Source organism: Nerophis ophidion, linkage group LG03 (genome assembly GCF_033978795.1).
Source record: "Nerophis ophidion isolate RoL-2023_Sa linkage group LG03, RoL_Noph_v1.0, whole genome shotgun sequence".
Classification (NCBI taxonomy): domain Eukaryota; kingdom Metazoa; phylum Chordata; class Actinopteri; order Syngnathiformes; family Syngnathidae; genus Nerophis; species Nerophis ophidion.
The window spans coordinates 33,727,919-33,746,967 of record NC_084613.1 but is presented as its reverse complement, the minus strand read 5'-3'; the positions used below and the strand labels follow the sequence as shown (position 1 = coordinate 33,746,967).

Genomic DNA, 19,049 nt, shown 5'->3' with positions numbered 1-19,049 from the left:
GACATGGCACAGAGATGTATGGATAACAAGCAGATGCATTTGCAACGATATTACGTTTCCTTCCACCCACATTTAATGCGAAAAAAACACTTACCAATCGACGGATTTAAGTTGCTCCATTATCACAAAATGCGAAAGTCCTGATCGTTTGGTCCGCACATTTTACCGGCAATGCTAATGCTGCTATTCGGCCATGCTATGGCTATGAATTGTGTCAGTAGCTATTCGCTCAATAGCTTCAGTTTCTTCTTCAATACTTTCATACTCCAACCATCCGTTTCAATACATGCGTAATCTGTTGAATCGCTTAAACCGCTGAAATCCGAGTCTGAATCTGAGCTAATGTCGCTATATCTTGCTGTGGTATCTGCCATTGTTTGTTTACATTGGCAGCACTGTATGACGTCACAGGAAAATGGATAGTGGTTTCGAAGATCGCGAAAATAAGGCACGTTAAAGCTTTATTTAGGGATATTCCGGGACCGGTAAAATTTTGAAAAAAACTTCAAAAAATACAACAAGCCACTGGGAACTGATTTTTATTGTTTTTAACCCTTTTGACATTGTGATAACGTTCCCCTTTAAACTGAAAGGAAGAGGCACTTTTTTAATGTTGGAGCAAAAAGAAAGCGTAATTACAAGTAAATTGGGGTGGAAGACTTCATTTACTCATATTCAAAGTTCAGTACCATATAGAAGCGTACAGAATTAAGTAATTACTGGCAGAAAGTGTTTTTTGTGTCACGTATTTACTCGACAATTAAACACAAAGGTGTGCGAGCAGGGATCCGGGCCCCCAAGCAGCCACAAAAAGACGAGGTGTGAAAAGGTGCCTAGAGCTACTTTCTCGAATGTTGATAGTCCAGTCAGACTCCCTCCGATCAAATTGTCAAATAGTCGACTATTCTAAGAGACCTTGATGGGAGGAGAATTTTATCTCTCCAAGTCATTGTAAATTTCTAGATTAAACGTCCTAGGGTCATTTTTAAGACTGATATAATTTTCCAATGTGGGGTTGGGCTGTCCATGTACCATTTGACTCCAGTTTCCATGGTAATGACTCCTATGCTGCCTTATCTTGATGTGTATTGCCGCTCTTTAATTTATACCCTGACCTGAGGACCGCATTTGGCTAAAAACATTAGGCCTGGGACCGAAAGCCGACTGCATGAAAACTATATATATATATATATATATATATATATATATATATACATAAGCAGTTAAAACATGGCAAACATGAATAGATGTGGGGATTGTTTTGCATTTCTTTCCATTAGGCATTGTAGTGGTTTTAAAAGGGTGTAATTTTGAATTATGTATAGTGCTGGGACGTTTTTTTACAATAGTCACAAAGTTTGGTGAGCAGGTTGTGGTATGTGTGACCATGTGTGTTGACTTTTTGTGTCATGGGAAAGGTTATTTGGATTGGGTCATATAAGTAAAATCTGTGCTTCAAACACTTAAAATGTCATGGTTGTTGAACTGCTTTACTGTAGAAGTTTGAACCGTTTCGTGACCAGGGTGTGAGGGGTTTCCTGACCCTGGATCAGTAGAAATCCTGGAACAGGGGAAAGGTCGACACGATTAACTTTTCTGCAGTCCTAATTGTCCGTTGTAGTCTGTGTCTGTCCAGCTTAGTTGCAGATCCAAACCAGACAGTTTTGGCAACACTTTGTCTAAACCGGTGAAATATGAAAACTCAGGGCATCCAAAGGTTATTTTTGCTAATGTTTATTGGCCGATAACGTTGAAGGAATAAAAAAACTGAAATCAAAAAATAAAATAGGCTAGAGGACATTATGTAACAAGATTTTGTTTTTGAAAAAAGTTTATAACTGTCATGACCTGCCATAACAGATCTGGCTTTATATATTATTTACTAGTTTTATGTTTAGTTGGTATCAGCGCCTCTCCCTTGTTGCTGATTGACACACCTGCATCCATTTGTGTTATTAGGACACGCACTTGTTGCCTATCATCGTTGGAGTGCTTTATATGTCGGCAACAGCATCTCAGACGGACGCTGTTCTGTTTTGTTTTTGTTGCAAAGATAATCAAATTAGCATTTTTACCATCAATTCATGTCCTGTCCCTGCATCCTGGGGCCATGCCTCCGGCCAACAGACAATATAGTTTCAGGCTTTTGAAAAATCTATAAATATCGAAGTTGACCCCAGATTTTAAGTGACGTAAACAGTCGACGAAAGCAGTGAGTGTTCATCCACAAGCCGTATCCACTCTACACTTCAGCCAATAAGGACACTTACTTTACAACAAATAAAATAACCATCAACAATCTTCAAACTTTTACTGAGTGACATAATATTTGTTTATAAAATGTATTAATTTCTTTAGTCAACACTTGTATTAATTGGTACAAGGAGTTTCATCGTACTGTATCGTAATTTCCCCTCTATAGAGCCCATCTAAATATAAGCTGCACCCATCCATCCATTTTTTACCGTTTATTCCCTTTTGGGGTCGCGGGGGGCGCTGGCGCCTATATCAGCTACAATCGGGTGGAAGGCGGTGTACACCCTGGACAAGTCGCTACCTCATCGCAGGGCAAACACAGATAGGCAGACAACATTCACACTCACATTCACACACTAGGGACCATTTAGTGTTGCCAATCAACATATCCCCAGGCGCCAACACTTTTTATTTTGTACATAAATAGGACGCACCCACCTTTATAAGATTTTAAGAGTTCAATAAAGCATCGAGTGCTTTCAAATAATCAGGCAGTCTCTGAACACTACATATTTGCTGCCATCTATTGGACAATGTGAGTAAGTCTGATCAATGACCCTTGAATGTACTTGGAAATAACAGCACAGCATTTAGTTATATGACACAATCCAAACAACCTTTCCTAGTCACAATGCAAAAAAAATATGCATCCACATAACACAACCTGCTCACTGAACATTGTGAATATTATGAAAAACGTCCAAACACCATAAATAAATCGAAATGACACCCATTAGAGTGCATGATGGGAATGTAAAACATTCTCCACACTTATCCATGTTCGGCACATTTTAGCTGTTTAATATTTCTGATTGATTACAAATCTTTAAGGAGGTTGTCACGGAAGTAAACAAGGTAGGAGTCAAACTTTTACATTCTAAAGCATTGTAATAGAATGAATCAACAGAAGGCGTTTTGTGTGCTTAAGTCTGCGAAAACAAATGCCATATTCACGGTGCAGAGTAAAAACTTGTAAAGAATGAAAGAAATACTCAAAGTTATGTACAACAAATCTGTTCAAGCTAGGTATTGTTTTTATTTTTTTTTATGAAATAATTTTGGCAAATTATTTTTGAATAACCCTGTATATCCATCAAATTAATAAAATATGTATTTGGCCACACAGCCAATTTTTTTTAGCCCAAGTCAAATAGTTTGGGCACCCCTGTGTCAGGGACTGCTGTCGGTCTTGAACACCAAGATGCAGGGATGGCAGTCGTAGCGCATGAAAACATGGCTCTGACTTCCATCCATCCATCCATTTTCTACCGCTTATTCCCTTTCGAGGTTGCGGGGGGCGCTGGCGCCTATCTCAGCTACAATCGGGCGGAAGGCAGGGTACACCCTGGACAAGTCGCCACCTCATCGCAGGGCCAACACAGATAGACAGACAACATTCACACTCACATTCACACACTAGGGCCAATTTAGTGTTGCCAATTAACCTATCCCCAGGTGCATGTCTTTGGAAGTGGGAGGAAGCCGGAGTACCCGGAGGGAACCCACGCATTCACGGGGAGAACATGCAAACTCCACACAGAAAGATCCCGAGCCTGGATTTGAACCCAGGACTGCAGGAACTTCGTATTGTGAGGCAGACGCACTAACCCCTCTGCCACCGTGAAGCCTCTGGCTCTGACGTAAAAAAAATAAATAGATAGTGCAACTGGTAAGTACACATGCAGGGAAATCAGGAAATAGGTTACAGGCAACAGGATACAATCATCAAGCCCTGACTGGAGGGTGGGGCAGGCATAAATAGTGGCCTAATTGGCAATTGCAACCAGGTATGTCAGGCTATCAATCAGGTACAGGTGAGGGAAACGAGCGCTCAGGGAGACATGCAGGAAATGGAACCAAAACAAGAGCGCTGACAGAAAATAAACCCAAACACAGAGGAAACCCCAAACATAACCAAACAGTCAGTAACAAGCCTGACACCCCTGGTCCAATGTGATTAAGCTAAATGTATTGGCAACATGTGAAGTTTTTGACCTCGGAAGAAAGTACCAATTAGCCACGGAATTATATAAGGCGCAGGATTCATAACATGGGAAAAAAGTCGCGGCTAATAAATTACGGAAGTTATGGTATGTAACATTACCGTATCGAAAATGATCCTTAATACCGAGGGCAAACCGACCTGCAGAGACATGACCAATGTATAGTACAGTGGTGTCCAAAGGCCAAACTTGGGGTCAATTTGCAGCCCATATTTTCCTCCCAAAACTCACACTGAAAAATTACAATTCAGTATTCATCCGACATTTTGGAATGGATTACTGGACCACCAATTTAAATGTTACATATGTTTTATTGACTTTTGCACTTAAATCTACAAATAAGAGATTATCAAAGTTGCCCATGCAATGTTTCAGTTTTTCTGTCAACGTATATTATAAACAAAACTAATATGATAGTGTAGTGAAAAACCACATAACTGATGGATGGCACCTAACCATCTTTGAGATGTTGGATTCCCAGGTCCCGCCTTTCATGTCCTCAATTATTTTCTTCCTGTCCTGGAGCTCCTGAGCAGTGAAACTCTTCACCGCGTGTGCTCGTCCTCTGTGAGACGCCACGATTTTGTCGATGCCTGACTGCAGCTCTCTGACCTGAGGGTAGCTCAAAGCATTGTGGGTCTTGGCCAGGCATAGCTCGTAGTAGCGGCTGCCGCAACTTGGGATGAGCTCCTGCAGCATTGCGCGGGCCCCCATCATGTAGTTGTGAATCCTCTGAGACCTGGGCGTGCCTTGGCTCATGTGAACGAACAGCACCAAGGAGGGCTCTGCGGCATCTTTCCCAAAGATCTTCTGCAGGTGAGTTAGAGTCACGCTCTCACCCTGAGTAAAGCGGCCCACCTAGAGTACCAGCAGGTAGACGTGGGGTCCTGGCAGTGCCAGAGATAGGCAGTCCTTCACCTGCTGAAGGTTCTCCACTCCGTCCTCATCCCACAGTCCAGGTGTGTCCACCAGGATTAGCCTCCTCTCCGCCGTGCAAACGTCTTTCCTCTCACAGACCAGGGTGGACTGGGGGTCCTCGTCATTGGATCCGTTTATGGGGAACTGGTAACTTGTTCGCTCCAAGATGAGATCAATAGCTGACGTCTTGCCACTGCCTGACAGACCTAGCAGAATCACGGACATCTTTTTTGTGTCATCTTCTAAGAGACAGGAAACACCATCCTGTTATTATCTCTTTAAATCGCCATCCATCCATCCGGATTGTGGGCCCAGATTTTCCTCTACCCTGACACTTCAACCAGGGGGATTCTAAGGCATTACCAGGCCAGCTGGGAAATATAGTATCTCCAATGGGTCCTGTGTCTTACCCCTGGCCTCCTACCAGTCGGAGTGGCCCGGAATACCTCCTCAGGGAGGTGTCCAGAGGAATTTTGAACCAGACGCCCAAGGCCCCTCATCTGGCTCCTCTCAAGATGAGACTTTACTCCAAGCTCTTCCAGAATGACAGAGCTTACCCTACCCTACCCAACCCTATCTCTAAAAGAAAGCCCTACTACCCTATGAAGGAGACTCATTTTGGCCCCTCATATACCCAATCTTGTCCTTTCGATCCAAACCCATAGCTCATGATCATAGGTGAAGATAGGAACATAGATCGACCGGTAAATTGAGAGAAATTGGATTGCACCCTTCATATTGGAAGTCCAGGTCTTGTCCAAGGTGGAGGACTTCAAGAATCTCAGGATTTTGTTCATGAGTGGGGAAATGCTGGAACACGAGATTGACAGGCCCATCGGTGCAGTAATGTGGTCACTGTACCGAATCGTTGGCGGTTAAGAGTCAGGCAAACTGGAAGGCAAAGTTCTCAATTCACCCGTCGAGCTACGTTTCTAACACCACCTATGGCCACAAGCGTTGGGTAATGATAGAAAGAGCAAGATTGCGGATACTTCCAGCAAAAATTAGTTTACTTAGAATTTACTTCTGTAGAGTGGCTGTACTCATTCTAGAAGACAGGGTCAGAAGCTTGGTCATCCAGGAGGCGCTCAGAGTGGAGCCACTGCTGACTCACATCAGGAGGATCCAGTTGAGGTGGATTGGGCATTTAGCCCAGATGCTTCCTGGAAAAACTCCCTGTTGAAGTGCTTCGGCCACGCCAAAATGGAAGGAGTCCCCATTGTAAACCTATAACACGCTGAAGGGATTATGTGTCACGGCTGGGGGAATTCCCTAAGTGTTCCCCCGGTGGAACTGGAAAAGGTGGCTGAAGACCGGAAGACCTGGGCTTCCCGACTGAGACCTGGAGGACCATGAATTACAGTATAGAGACCTGCTGTGGTTCTGCCAAATAATGAACTGTTAGCAAGGCCAAATAACCAGAAAAGCCCAATATTATTTAAACTGTCTTGCAACTGTCTCATGGGAAGGAGACTCTTTTGAGCATTGTGTGTGTGTGTGTGTGTGTGTGTGTGTGTGTGTGTGTGTGTGTGTGTGTGTGTGTGTGTGTGTGTGTGTGTCATCGACAGTATTGTGCTTTATCATGTTGCATACTGTAGCTTTCCATACACCCGTTGTTTTTTTTTGTATTTCCCTGCAGCACTCTTTCACATTCGACCATGCTAGTGCTCCCATCTTTGTTCCTAATAAAAGGACAGTCTGCGTCCACTTTGCCTGCCTTCTCTACATCTTGGGGTTCAGAGCAACTACGCCAACACGGAACGTAACACATTCAGTATGGTTAATAATTTTGGACCGTCAACACCAAGACTGTACATAAGCTGAATGAAAAACACCACATCGTATGGAAATTGATATAGTTTGTTTTTAATTTGGACAAAGTCTCATAATTTTAGGTCATTCCGATCAAATTAACAACATGTTTTAGACTCAGTTGTTGGTGAGAAATCTATTGCACGTTACTTTTTAGCACTATTAATGCTGACTTTGCAGATTGCTACAACAATGGTTCTGTTGCTGCTGTGTTGTACATCATCATCATCAGCCGTTGTCAGTCCACTGCTGGACGAAAGCCTCAGCATGTTTCTGCCATTTGGCGTACTTTTCATGCTGGTTATTAGCCTACACCTTCTACACTGGCTTGGTGTGGGTTGGAAGGGGTATTTCATATCAGAGATCCTTCTCCTAGACTAATTGCCTTACTGGGCTGTTGAACTTAGTCTGTCCTGTTTGTTGTCCGCGCCCCATTTACCCAGGGACTCGCTCAGCTTTATGGCGCTGACCGCCCGCCAGTCAAAAGAGAAGGTGCAAACGGTTCTTTGTGTGCATTTTATAGACGTTAGTTGGGACTCACTAACCCCACACACAACCTCCCATCTCATACATATACATATGTTTTCATAAATGACCAAATGGTCAAAGAGCACTAACTTGTTATTCAAGTTAAACAAAAACGGTACTTTTTATAATATATTGTGAGTTTTGGAACGGCGTTATTGGACTCAGGTATTCTTCTAACAGAGTGGCGATAAGGTGACACACCTGCAGCATGCGATCAATGTTCGAATCAGAAGAAGTTCTCCATTTGATGCGTCCTGTTAGTGTTTACAAGCGGGTGGCGAGCTGTTGAAAGGAGAGTGACAGGAAAATTTCATTGGTGGAACCATAAATAATTGCAAACAAGACTTTGAAAAAATCCCTCTTGCTGTAATTGCCCGTTGGAACGCATTTTATGAAGAATATTTTAGTACCTGGCGTGTCAGGCGCACACCACAATGCTCGCTTTGAGAGTGAACATTTAAGAAGAGCTTAGAATCATGTGAAAATGTTTACATTAATCAATCTGTTGCTTGGAACATCTTACTTTGGCCCACAGACCACCCCTCTACGTCCGCAAGACCAGTTTAGTCTGTATTTTTTCATAGTCTAAAATGATCTTATTTTAGTCAAAATGGTCCTACATATCTAAATTTGACCTTGCACCAGTCCATCTGCTACCAGAAGACCTTCATTACATGGCTTATAAAGCAATTTTACCTAAAATAAACTAACAACGTTGTTGAAAAACAAGCTGCCACTGTTAGAAGAGCGCCCCCACCTGGCTGTAAAAAGGAACGTGAGACAATGCAAAACATCGGGCGCAGTGCAGAATGTATCCTGTTTGCTAATAGTCATGTATTCAAAAATCTAATTGGTACAAATGTTGTACCGCGGGTGAAATTATTATTACTGCACGATTTGATTATTTTCGATTCCTGTGGGTAACAATTCGAGTCATAGTTAATTTTTTATTCAAAACGATTCTCAAGTCAAAATACATACTTTAAAAAAAATAAAATTAGGTGCCAGTTCTTTGATTAACTATATCAACTGATAAATGTTTATATTAGCCAAAATTAAAAATAAAAAAAAAAACACACACAAACATTTAATAAAGACAAATACAAATAAGGCAAAAAGAGAAGTATTCAACGCTCTGCTTTTCTAAAGTAAATGTGTACAGCAGATACAGATCATCTACATCAACAATATGATTTAACTAAGTGGCTGGCCAGGACAGATGTAAACAAAAATTGAATAAGAAAAAAAAAATACATAGATGTTTTTTTTAATTGTTTTTATCAATTAAGAATCGTTACAAACAAAAATCACCAATTCATTCTAAAAAAAAATGTTTTGACACCTCTGAAAATGATCGTACAAATATCGTACAGTTGTACAGGTTGTGCATCAACTACTACAACAAATAGATGACCATGTGGTCAAAGCAAGACATCCATCCAGCCATCCATTTTGTACCGCTTATTCCCTTTTGGGGTGGCGGGGGCGATGGCGCCTATCTCAGCTACAATCGGGCGGAAGGCGGGGTACACCCTGGACAAGTCGCCACCTCATCGCAGGGCCAACACAAATAGACAGACAACATTCCCACTCACATTCACACACTAGGGCCAATTCAGTGTTGCCAATCAACCTATCTCCAGGTGCATGTTTTTGGAAGTGGGAGGAAGCCGGAGTACCCGGAGGGAACCCATGCATTCACGGGGAGAACATGCAAACTCCACACAGAAAGACCCCGAGCCCAAGACATCCACTTGTTTTTAAAAGCACATTAGCGCCTCCTATAGCACTGGAGTAAAAAAACAATAGTCCAACACCAATGTCCGCTATTGTTTACAGTCTGAGACATTTGCAGTTATGTTGTTGCTTTGTTGTCCATTTTCAAAATTAATTTTGAAGGTATTTAACTATGAAACCAAACACTATATTAAAGGAACCATATGTAATAATTTCATGTCAAGTCATCATTAAAGGGCTCTTATATGTCAAAAGACATTAATAAATCATGTTATTTTCCAATACCTTTATAACTGATTACAGTAGTTCAGCCGGGATATGCTCATTTTAAAATTAGATTTACAGCCCCTAAATCTTGTTATTGTTTTAATTTCAATGCCCAGCCCTCCACCTTTTTACCAATCAAAAAGTCCATGAGTGTGTCACATCCAGGTTGCCAGTTATACACTGCCATCTTTTTCTAGCTACTGGTAAAGTTACTAAAAATGTCAGACCACAGTCAATCTAAAAGACCCCGTTACCATTCTCAACTTATTCATGATAAAGCTAGGAACAAAACAAGGATTTGAATGATGGAGACCATTGAAAATGTTTTCATCTGATTCCAAACTTGCTAATTTCCTCCTGGATAGGTAAGTCGGGCATTTACGTTATTTTGTTACTTTTGATAAATGGAAATGTACATTTGGTATGTACACTAAATTGTCCAATACGGTCTATGATCTTGTCTAATAAAGTTAGTATGTTCCTGCAACCAATACTTAAAGGCCTACTGAAACCCACTACAACCGACCACGTAGTCTGATAGTTTATATATCAGTGATGAAATATTAACATTGCAACACATGCCAATATGGCCGGTTTAGTTTACTAAATTGCAATTTTAAATTTCCCGCGGAGTTTCTTGTTGAAAACGTCGCGGAATGATGACGTGTGCGCGTGACGTCACGGAATGTCAGGAAATATTAGCGCAGCACTATTTGCGTCTAAAAGTCGTCTCTTTTCATCGTGCAATTACACAGTATTCTAGACATCTGTGTTGCGGAATCTTTTGCAATTTGTTCAATTAATAATGGAGAAGTCAAAGTTGAAAGATGGAGTTCAATCAATCAATCAATGTTTACTTATATAGCCCTAAATCACTAGTGTCTCAAAGGGCTGCACAAACCACCACGACATCCTCGGTAGGCCCACATAAGGGCAAGGAAAACTCACACCCAGTGGGACATCGGTGACAATAATGACCCAGTGGGACGTCGGTGACAATGATGACTATGAGAACCTTAGAGAGGAGGAAAGCAATGGATGTCGAGCGGGTCTAACATGATACTGTGAAAGTTCAATCCACAATGGATCCATCACAGTCGCGTGAGTCCAGTCCAAAGCGGATCCAACACAGCAGCGAGAGTCCCGTTCACAGCGGAGCCAGCAGGAAACCATCCCAAGCGGAGGCGGATCAGCAGCGCAGAGATGTCCCCAGCCGATACACAGGCAAGCAGTACATGGCCACCGGATCGGACCGGACCCTCTCCACAAGGGAGAGTGGGACATAGAAGAAAAAGAAAAGAAACGGCAGATCAACTGGTCTAAAAAGGGAGTCTATTTAAAGGCTAGAGTATACAAATGAGTTTTAAGGTGAGACTTAAATGCTTCTACTGAGGTGGCATCTCGAACTGTTACCGGGAGGGCATTCCAGAGTACTGGAGCCCGAACGAAAAACGCTCTATAGCCCGCAGACTTTTTTTGGGCTTTGGGAATCACTAACAAGCCGGAGTCCTTTGAGCGCAGATTTCTTGCCGGGACATATGGTACAATACAATCGGCAAGATAGGATGGAGCTAGACCGTGTAGTATTTTATACGTAAGTAGTAAAACCTTAAAGTCACATCTTAAGTGCACAGGAAGCCAGTGCAGGTGAGCCAGTACAGGCGTAATGTGATCAAACTTTCTTGTTCTTGTCAAAAGTCTAGCAGCCGCATTTTGTACCAACCGTAATCTTTTAATGCTAGACATGTGGAGACCCGAAAATAATACGTTACAGTAGTCGAGGCGAGACGTAACAAACGCATGGATAATGATCTCAGCGTCTTTAGTGGACAGAATGGAGCGAATTTTAGCGATATTACGGAGATGAAAGAAGGCCGTTTTAGTAACGCTTTTAATGTGTGCCTCAAAGGAGAGAGTTGGGTCGAAGATAATACCCAGATTCTTTACCGTGTCGCCTTGTTTAATTGTTTGGTTGTCAAATGTTAGAGTTGTATTATTAAATAGAGTTCGGTGTCTAGCAGGACCGATAATCAGCATTTCCGTTTTTTTGGCGTTGAGTTGCAAAAAGTTAGCGGACATCCATTGTTTAATTTCATTAAGACACGCCTCCAGCTGACTACAATCCGGCGTGTTGGTCAGCTTTAGGGGCATGTAGAGTTGGGCGTCATCAGCATAACAGTGAAAGCTAACACCGTATTTGCGTATGATGTCACCTAGCGGCAGCATGTAGATGCTGAAGAGTGCAGGGCCAAGGACCGAACCCTGGGGAACTCCACACGTTACCTTAACGTAGTCCGAGGTCACATTGTTATGGGAGACACACTGCATCCTATCAGTAAGATAAGAGTTAAACCAAGACAGGGCTAAGTCTGACATACCAATTCGTGTTTTGATACGTTCTAATAAAATATTATGATCGACGGTATCGAAAGCAGCGCTAAGATCGAGGAGCAGCAACATAGATGACGCATCAGAATCCATCGTTAGCAATAGATCATTAGTCATTTTTGCGAGGGCTGTCTCCGTGGAGTGATTTGCTCTGAAACCGGATTGAAAGGTTTCACATAGATTGTTAGACGCTAAGTGTTCATTAACTGCTCCGCAACAATTTTTTCAAGGATTTTTGAAATAAAGGGAAAGTGAGACACCGGTCGGTAGTTTACCATGAGGTCAGGATCGAGGTTAGGTCTTTTAAGAAGAGGATGAATAACCGCTTTTTTGAATGCTAGGAGAACAGTGCCCGAGGAGAGTGATAAGTTTATAATATTTAGCACTGATGGACCTAATAATACAAAGAGCTCCTTGATCAGTTTCCCAGGAAGAGGGTCAAGTAAACATGTTGTCTGTTTTATTCCATTTACACGTTGTAACAATTCCTCTAATGTTATTTCCTCAAAACGAGAGAAACTATTTTGGAGGGCAGTATCCGCCGTATATACCATCGTATCAGTGTTAATAGAACCCCGTTGTAGCTGGGACGCATTGTCTTTAATCTCCTTTCTAATGACTTCAATTTTCTTACTAAAGAATTGCATAAAGTCATCAGCTGAGTGGGTTGAGCTACTGGAAGGGGTCCCTTGTTGGGTTAGCGATGCTACCGTACTAAACAAAAATTTAGGATCGTTTTTATTACGGTGGATGAGATTTGAGTAATATTTAGCTTTAGCTAAGGTAAGCATGCGTTTATAAGTTATTAAACCATCACTCCATGCTTGATGGTGCACCTCAAGTTTAGTCGTGCGCCATTTGCGTTCCAGCTTTCTACATAATAATTTCTGAGCTCTAGTTTCTTCTGTAAACCACGGGGTGCGCTTTTTTGGAGCCTTTTTTAACATTAGCGGTGCTATGTTATCAATGGTTTCGCGCAGGGTGTCGTTAAAGTTGTTAGTGAGGTTATCAATAGAGCCCACATACTTTGGGAATGGTGCCATTACCGAGGGCAGTAGGTCAGCAAGAGTTGTCGTTGTGGCCGTATTAATGTTGCGGCTGCTATAGCAGTTATTATTATTATTAGTTTGACGAACATGCGTCTGAACCTCGAATTTTATAAGGTAATGATCGGACAATACTTTAGTATACGGGAGTATCGAAACTTTGGAGACGGTGATACCCCTGACAAGCACTAGGTCTATCGTATTACCGTTGCGATGCGTGGGTTCATTTATTATGTGTGTGAGACCACAGCTATCAATTACAGTCTGGAGCGCTACGCACGGTGGGTCCGATGGGGTATTCATATGGATATTAAAGTCCCCCATTATGATTATATTATCGGCGTGTGTCACTAGATCAGCAACGAACTCTGAGAATTCATTGATAAAGTCCGAATAGGGCCCTGGGGGGCGGTAGATAACAGCCAGGTGTAGAGGCAGCGCTGTGACAGACTTCATAGTAAGCACCTCAAACGATTTATATTTATTATTTATGTTAGGACTAAGGTTAAAGTTTTCGTTGTATATTAGTGCGACCCCCCCCCCCCACCCCTTTTAAGCGGACGGGCAATATGCGCATGTGTAAAGTTAGGAGGACATGCCTCATTTAGCGCAAAAAAAGTCGTTTGATTTAAGCCAGGTTTCGCTGAGACCGATGACGTTAAGATTGTTGTCTCTGATAATATCATTAACTAATAACGTTTTGGGAGACAATGATCTTATGTTTAAAAAACCTATATTATAGGTAGTGGGCTGTTTTAGGGAGTTTTTGATCAAATTATCCGTAGTAGCAATATTAATAATGTTGTGTTTATTATGCCCAGTGCATTTAGTATAGTTACGACCATATCTAGGAATTGATACGACAGGAATTTTCCGATTGTTTGATTGTTGCTTTGATAAACTGCACGCATCATGGTTAGCCACCTCAGTAACGGGGATTTTCCGATTGTTTGTTTGTTGCTTTGATAAACTGCACGCATCATAGTTAGCCACCTCAGTAAAACACATGTCCAACTCTGAAACACTCAAAGCAGAAAAAACATGTTCTAATTTAACTGACTCCTTACCCAGACCAGTAGTCTCGTATTTTCCATTTAAATCCGTCTTCAGGATGGAGGGAAGTGGTGTTCTGTGGGGATTAGCCTTCTGCTTTGTTTTTAGCCCCGCTCGACATCCGATCACACCGCTGGCGTCTGCTCCGTAGACGGCCCCCGCTGCTACTATACTCCCCTGCTTCACAGGCCGCTGGATGTAGCCGCCGACGTATTCCCATGCTAGTTAGCATGTTTAGCACGCACGCGTCTATCAGTCCAAAACGGCCCGATATGTCCACATCCAGAAGTGTCTGGCGGTCGTACATGATCACGGAGTGACCACGATGTGAGCCAGCCATGAAGTTTGCAGAATTGTCCGGTATTTCTGCCAAATGTTCCATCTTTAGCAAGAGCTCCGCGATGTTGCAGCCCGTCCGGGCGCCGCCATCTGGTGTCATGAGTTGGGAAGCTTTAGCCTTTAGCCACACAAACACACGGAAATTCCTTGTTTAAAATTCCCAGAGGTGAAGCTTTACTATGGATCAGAGCGGTCAAGCGTTGTCAACCGGCAGGTTTCAGTGAGAAAATTGTGTTAAAAGGTCGCCTCTTACCGGATATCTGTGTAGCTTGCGTCGTCCTTGTATCTGCCGTGATTTCCCTCAGACACTGGCCTCAACACACCCGTGGACACACCCCTCTGACTATCAGGTACTATTAAATCTCACTAAAACACCAGCAACCCAATAGAAAGATAAGGGATTTCCCAGAATTATCCTAGTAAATGTGTCTAAAAACATCTGAATCTGTCCCAATGCAATCAACTTTTTTTTTTCTTCTAGTCCTTCGCTATCAATATCGTTATCCACAAATCTTTAATCCTCGCTCAAATTGATGGGGAAATTGTCATTTTCTTGGTCCGAATAGCTCTTGCTGCTGAAGGCTCCCATTAAAAACAATGTGAGGACGTGAGGATCCCTCACCATTGTGACGTCATCGTCTGCGACTTCCGGTAAAGACAATGCTTTTTTTATCAGCACCAAAAGTTGCGAAATTTATCGTCGATGTTCTCTACTAAATCCTTTCAGCAAAAATATGGCAATATCGCAAAATGATCAAGTATGACACATAGAATGGACCTGCTATCTCCGTTTAAATAAGAAAATCTCATTTCAGTAGTCCTTTAGCATTCTAGCACGGTCTATGACACATCAACATATAGGCAAATGGAGGAAATATATTCCCGTTAGCCTATATGTCGATGTGTCATCCAACTGACAGGGCAAAATATATTTTAGACAAATAAAACATATGTGGATATGGGTCGGGTCAGTGCCTATTTCCTTCTCAATGTGCTGATACGCTGAAGAAATGGGTTCCAACATTAGCATAGCTGTCATCATGGCAATGTGAAACGTATACCCATCCATCCATCCATCTTCTTCTGCTTATCTAAAGTCGGGTCGCGTGGGGCAGCAGCCTAAGCAGGGAAGCCCAGACTTTCCTCTCCCCAGCCACTTCATCCAGCTCATCCCCTGGGATCCCGAGGCATTCTCAGGCCAGCCGGGAGACATGGTCTTCCCCGTGGCCTCCTACCGGTCAGACGTGCCCTAAACACCTCCCTTCACATTCAGGTGGCATCCTGACCAGATGCCCGAACCACCTCATCTGTCTCCTCTCGATATGGAGGAGCAGCAGCTATACTTTGAGCTACCCCTGGATGGCAGAGCTTCTCACCCTCTCTCTAAGGGAGAGCCCCGCCACCCGACGGAGGAAACTCACTTTGGCTGCTTGTACCCGTGATCTGGTCCTTTCGGTCATAACCCAAAGCTCATGACCAAAACTCATGAAACGTATGGAGATCGCCAAATTGAATGATAAAATAATTCCTCATTTGTGTTTGCATATTGTGAACTAAATGACCCAAGTTATATGGTACATTTATCTGAAACGTTTGAAAGAGTAGTTGGGTGTAGTTAATGTAGTTTTAGACTTTGTTTTCTAATAGCACCGACAATAAGTATATGATTGCCGTTTGTTGTGATATTGTACACATGCATGACATACTTTTTCCTAAAAATAACCTAATTTCTGTGTAAAATGTGTTGGTTAGAGGTTTGTTATTGACAAAAGGCTTGTCTATTCAGCTATTCTGGTCCCCGCACCTCAACCCCTAGTAGGAGGCAGTAGAAGTTTGAAGTTCTTTGGAGTAGACCAGTCGATCGATGGCGATCTCAGTCAGGGAGAGGGGAGATGCCCATCCATCCATCCATCCATCCATTTTCTACTGCTTGTCCCTTTTAGGGTCGCGGGGGGTGCTGGTGCCTATCTCAGCTACAATCGGGCGGAAGGCGGTATACACCCTGGATAAGTCGCCAACTCATTGCAAAGAGGTGGGATGGTAGTACAGAATTTTGACTGTGATTGCAGTACTATTTTGGACCAGATTTTTACATATGACTCCATTAATGCACGGTAAATAACCTTTAGACCAGTCAAGATGTTGTCATGCAGTGTGGATTTATGAAGAAACCGTTCATTTTTATTAAATATGGGCAGCACGGTGGTGGAGGGGTTAGTGCGTCTGCCTCACAATACGAAGGTCCTGGGTTCAATCCCGCGCTCGGGATCTTTTTGTGTGGAGTTTGCATGTTCTCCCCGTGACTGCGTGGGTTCCCTCAAGGTACTCTGGCTTCCTCACACTTCCAAAGACATGCACCTGGGGATAGGTTGATTGGCAACACTAAATTGGACCTATTGTGTGAATGTGAGTGTGAATGTTGTCTGTCTATCTGTGTTGGCCCTGTGATGAGGTGGAGACTTGTCCAGGGTGTATCCCGCCTTCCGCCCGATTGTAGCTGAGATAGGCTCCCTGAAGGGAATAAGAGGTAGTAAATAGATGGATGGATGGATGGATGGATGACACCAAAACAATTAGTCTACTATTATTATTTTTTTTTTTTTTTTTTATCATTTTATTTATTTATTTTTTTTTTTTCTTTGTCATGAACAAGGGACGTTTTTGTCATGAAAAAGGGAGGTTTTTGTGGTTGGTGCACTAATTGTAAGTGTATATTGTGTTTTTTATGTTGATTTGATAAAAAAATTTAAAAAATAAAAAAAAATATATATTTTTTTTTAATAAAAATGAATAAAAAATTATTCTGCGGCCCGGTACCAATCGGGCCACGGCCCGGTGGTTGGGGACCGCTGTACTAAGGCTGTTCATTTTTTTTTTTCAGATTAATTGTAATTTTTAGTTGTAACCATTTGTAATTTATTAAAAAAATGTTTTTTTCTAAATCTGTTTGGTTTAGCCTCTCAGGGAAATCATATTGTTGATGTAGATGCCTGATTTGCTGTACAGATTTACTTCAGGAAAGACAAGTGTTGGATATTTATCTTGTTGCCTAATTTGTATTTGACTTTATTAAATGTTTGGGTAAACATGTATTAAACAAATAATCAGAGGTGTTTATCTATTTTATGGAGGAAAAAATTTAGTTTATCATAGAACTGGCATCCAACTGAATCAAAGAATGGAATGGTGTGGTGCGCAAAGATTGACAGCCCTAAAGTCTTCTCCTACTTACTGTCCTCTGGCTTCATCTGGAGGTGCAGTGTGGCTCGATGGATGACCACAGCCTCCTCCAGGCTGTCCTTCTTGGTTTCGTATTAACTCCTCTCGGCGGCCTCCTTGCATCTAACCTTGTCATGCCTCTCCCTCAGATCCTTCGCCTCCTCAGCTCGCCTGCCCTCTCTCTGGCTGACCACACGCCCGAAGGCCTGCACCTTCTCCTTCGCATCCCGCACCTTCCGCCTCAGCATGTGCATGGCCGCGTCCTCATCGCCCCGCCGCTTGGCCTCGGCTAGCACGCTTCGGCCGTAGCCCGCAGTGCCGCTCATGGCCAGCATGTTGTCCACCATGCTGACCAGCACGCCGGCTTCTTCCCTGGCGAAGGGCAAGGTCAGTTCTGCAGAAGCGTCCATCGCATGTGTTGATCAGGTCCAAGAGGACGTCGTCCAACAGGTGCACCGCTTTGCTGTCTTCCAGGGAGACTATCACCAGGTACTTGAGGGCCTCAACTCTAAAGTGGATCTGCAGTATCTCCACCAGTTTCATTCGTCTAGGTGTGTACCGTCCACCTTGGATCAACAGCAGGACTGTGTTTACTCCATTTTTCCAAGATGTGAAGCACCCATCCATCACATTGCTGATGTTCTCCCCTGTCATGTCTTCTTTTAATATTCGCATGATGTAGGTTGATTCAAGCGGTCCTCCGGCACCAAGTTATGACATTTCCGCCAGCACTTAATTGCTGTTCTTCATCTGGGACACTTCCCTCCAGCAGAGACACCAAGGAGGACCATTCATCTTCTGTGGATATAACCAGCATGGCCTGCCTCCTGTCTGCCAAACAAGAGTTCACACTTGTCAAACTAATACCAGAACATTTGTCATATCTGCAGAAAAAGAATACTTACTGCCGGACATGTTTCTGTCAAACTAATACCAGAACTTTTGTCATATCTGCAGAAAAAGAATACGTACTGCCGGACATGTTTTTTTGCGAGGTGCAGACTTCAGTCCAAAACAAGGCGAGGAGCTCTGCAACAGACGGTTCCTTATTTCAACACGTCTCGTGTCAAAGTGTGTTTTTTGTTTCTCGAGGGAGTGCAGGCCAGCCTACGGCTCGGAATGCATAAGATATGGATCAAAGGCATCTTTTTTTTCCTGCTTTGTGCAAGCACAGACTGCTGCTGTGTGCGGGCCGGCTCAGGTCTTGAGATGAGTTTGCTAAATGTAAAAGTGAGCTGCTTTTGTAAATGAAAGAAGCTGCTGTTCCAAATGTGTCCACTGGATGTCGCAATGTCAATTCTGTTAGGCAAGCCATGGATTGATTTACGTGGACCCAGACTTAAACAAGTTAAAAAACGTATTTGGGTGTTACCATTCAGTGGTCAATTGTACGGAATATGTACTGTACTGTGCAATTTACTAATAAAAGTTTCAATCAATCAAAGCAAATTTATACTGGGGAGAGCAAGTATACGGAGCAAGA

At 42.8% G+C, this 19,049-nt stretch overlaps 1 protein-coding gene and 1 long non-coding RNA gene across 2 annotated transcripts; both read right to left on the bottom strand.

The window, feature by feature from the left end:
* Positions 1 to 4,203: 4,203 nt before the first annotated feature.
* Positions 4,204 to 5,410, bottom strand: LOC133549505 (GTPase IMAP family member 4-like). Its single transcript, XM_061894968.1, has one exon. It carries the CDS (start codon positions 5,400 to 5,402, stop codon positions 5,118 to 5,120), a length of 285 nt encoding a protein of 94 aa, XP_061750952.1. The 5' UTR covers positions 5,403 to 5,410; the 3' UTR covers positions 4,204 to 5,117.
* Positions 5,411 to 7,065: 1,655 nt separating this feature from the next.
* Positions 7,066 to 18,637, bottom strand: LOC133549506 (uncharacterized). Its single transcript, XR_009806095.1, has 3 exons — positions 18,472 to 18,637; positions 17,580 to 18,397; positions 7,066 to 7,799 (listed from the first exon to the last, which is right to left on the bottom strand). It is a non-coding gene; the product is annotated as an uncharacterized LOC133549506 (long non-coding RNA).
* Positions 18,638 to 19,049: the final 412 nt, after the last annotated feature.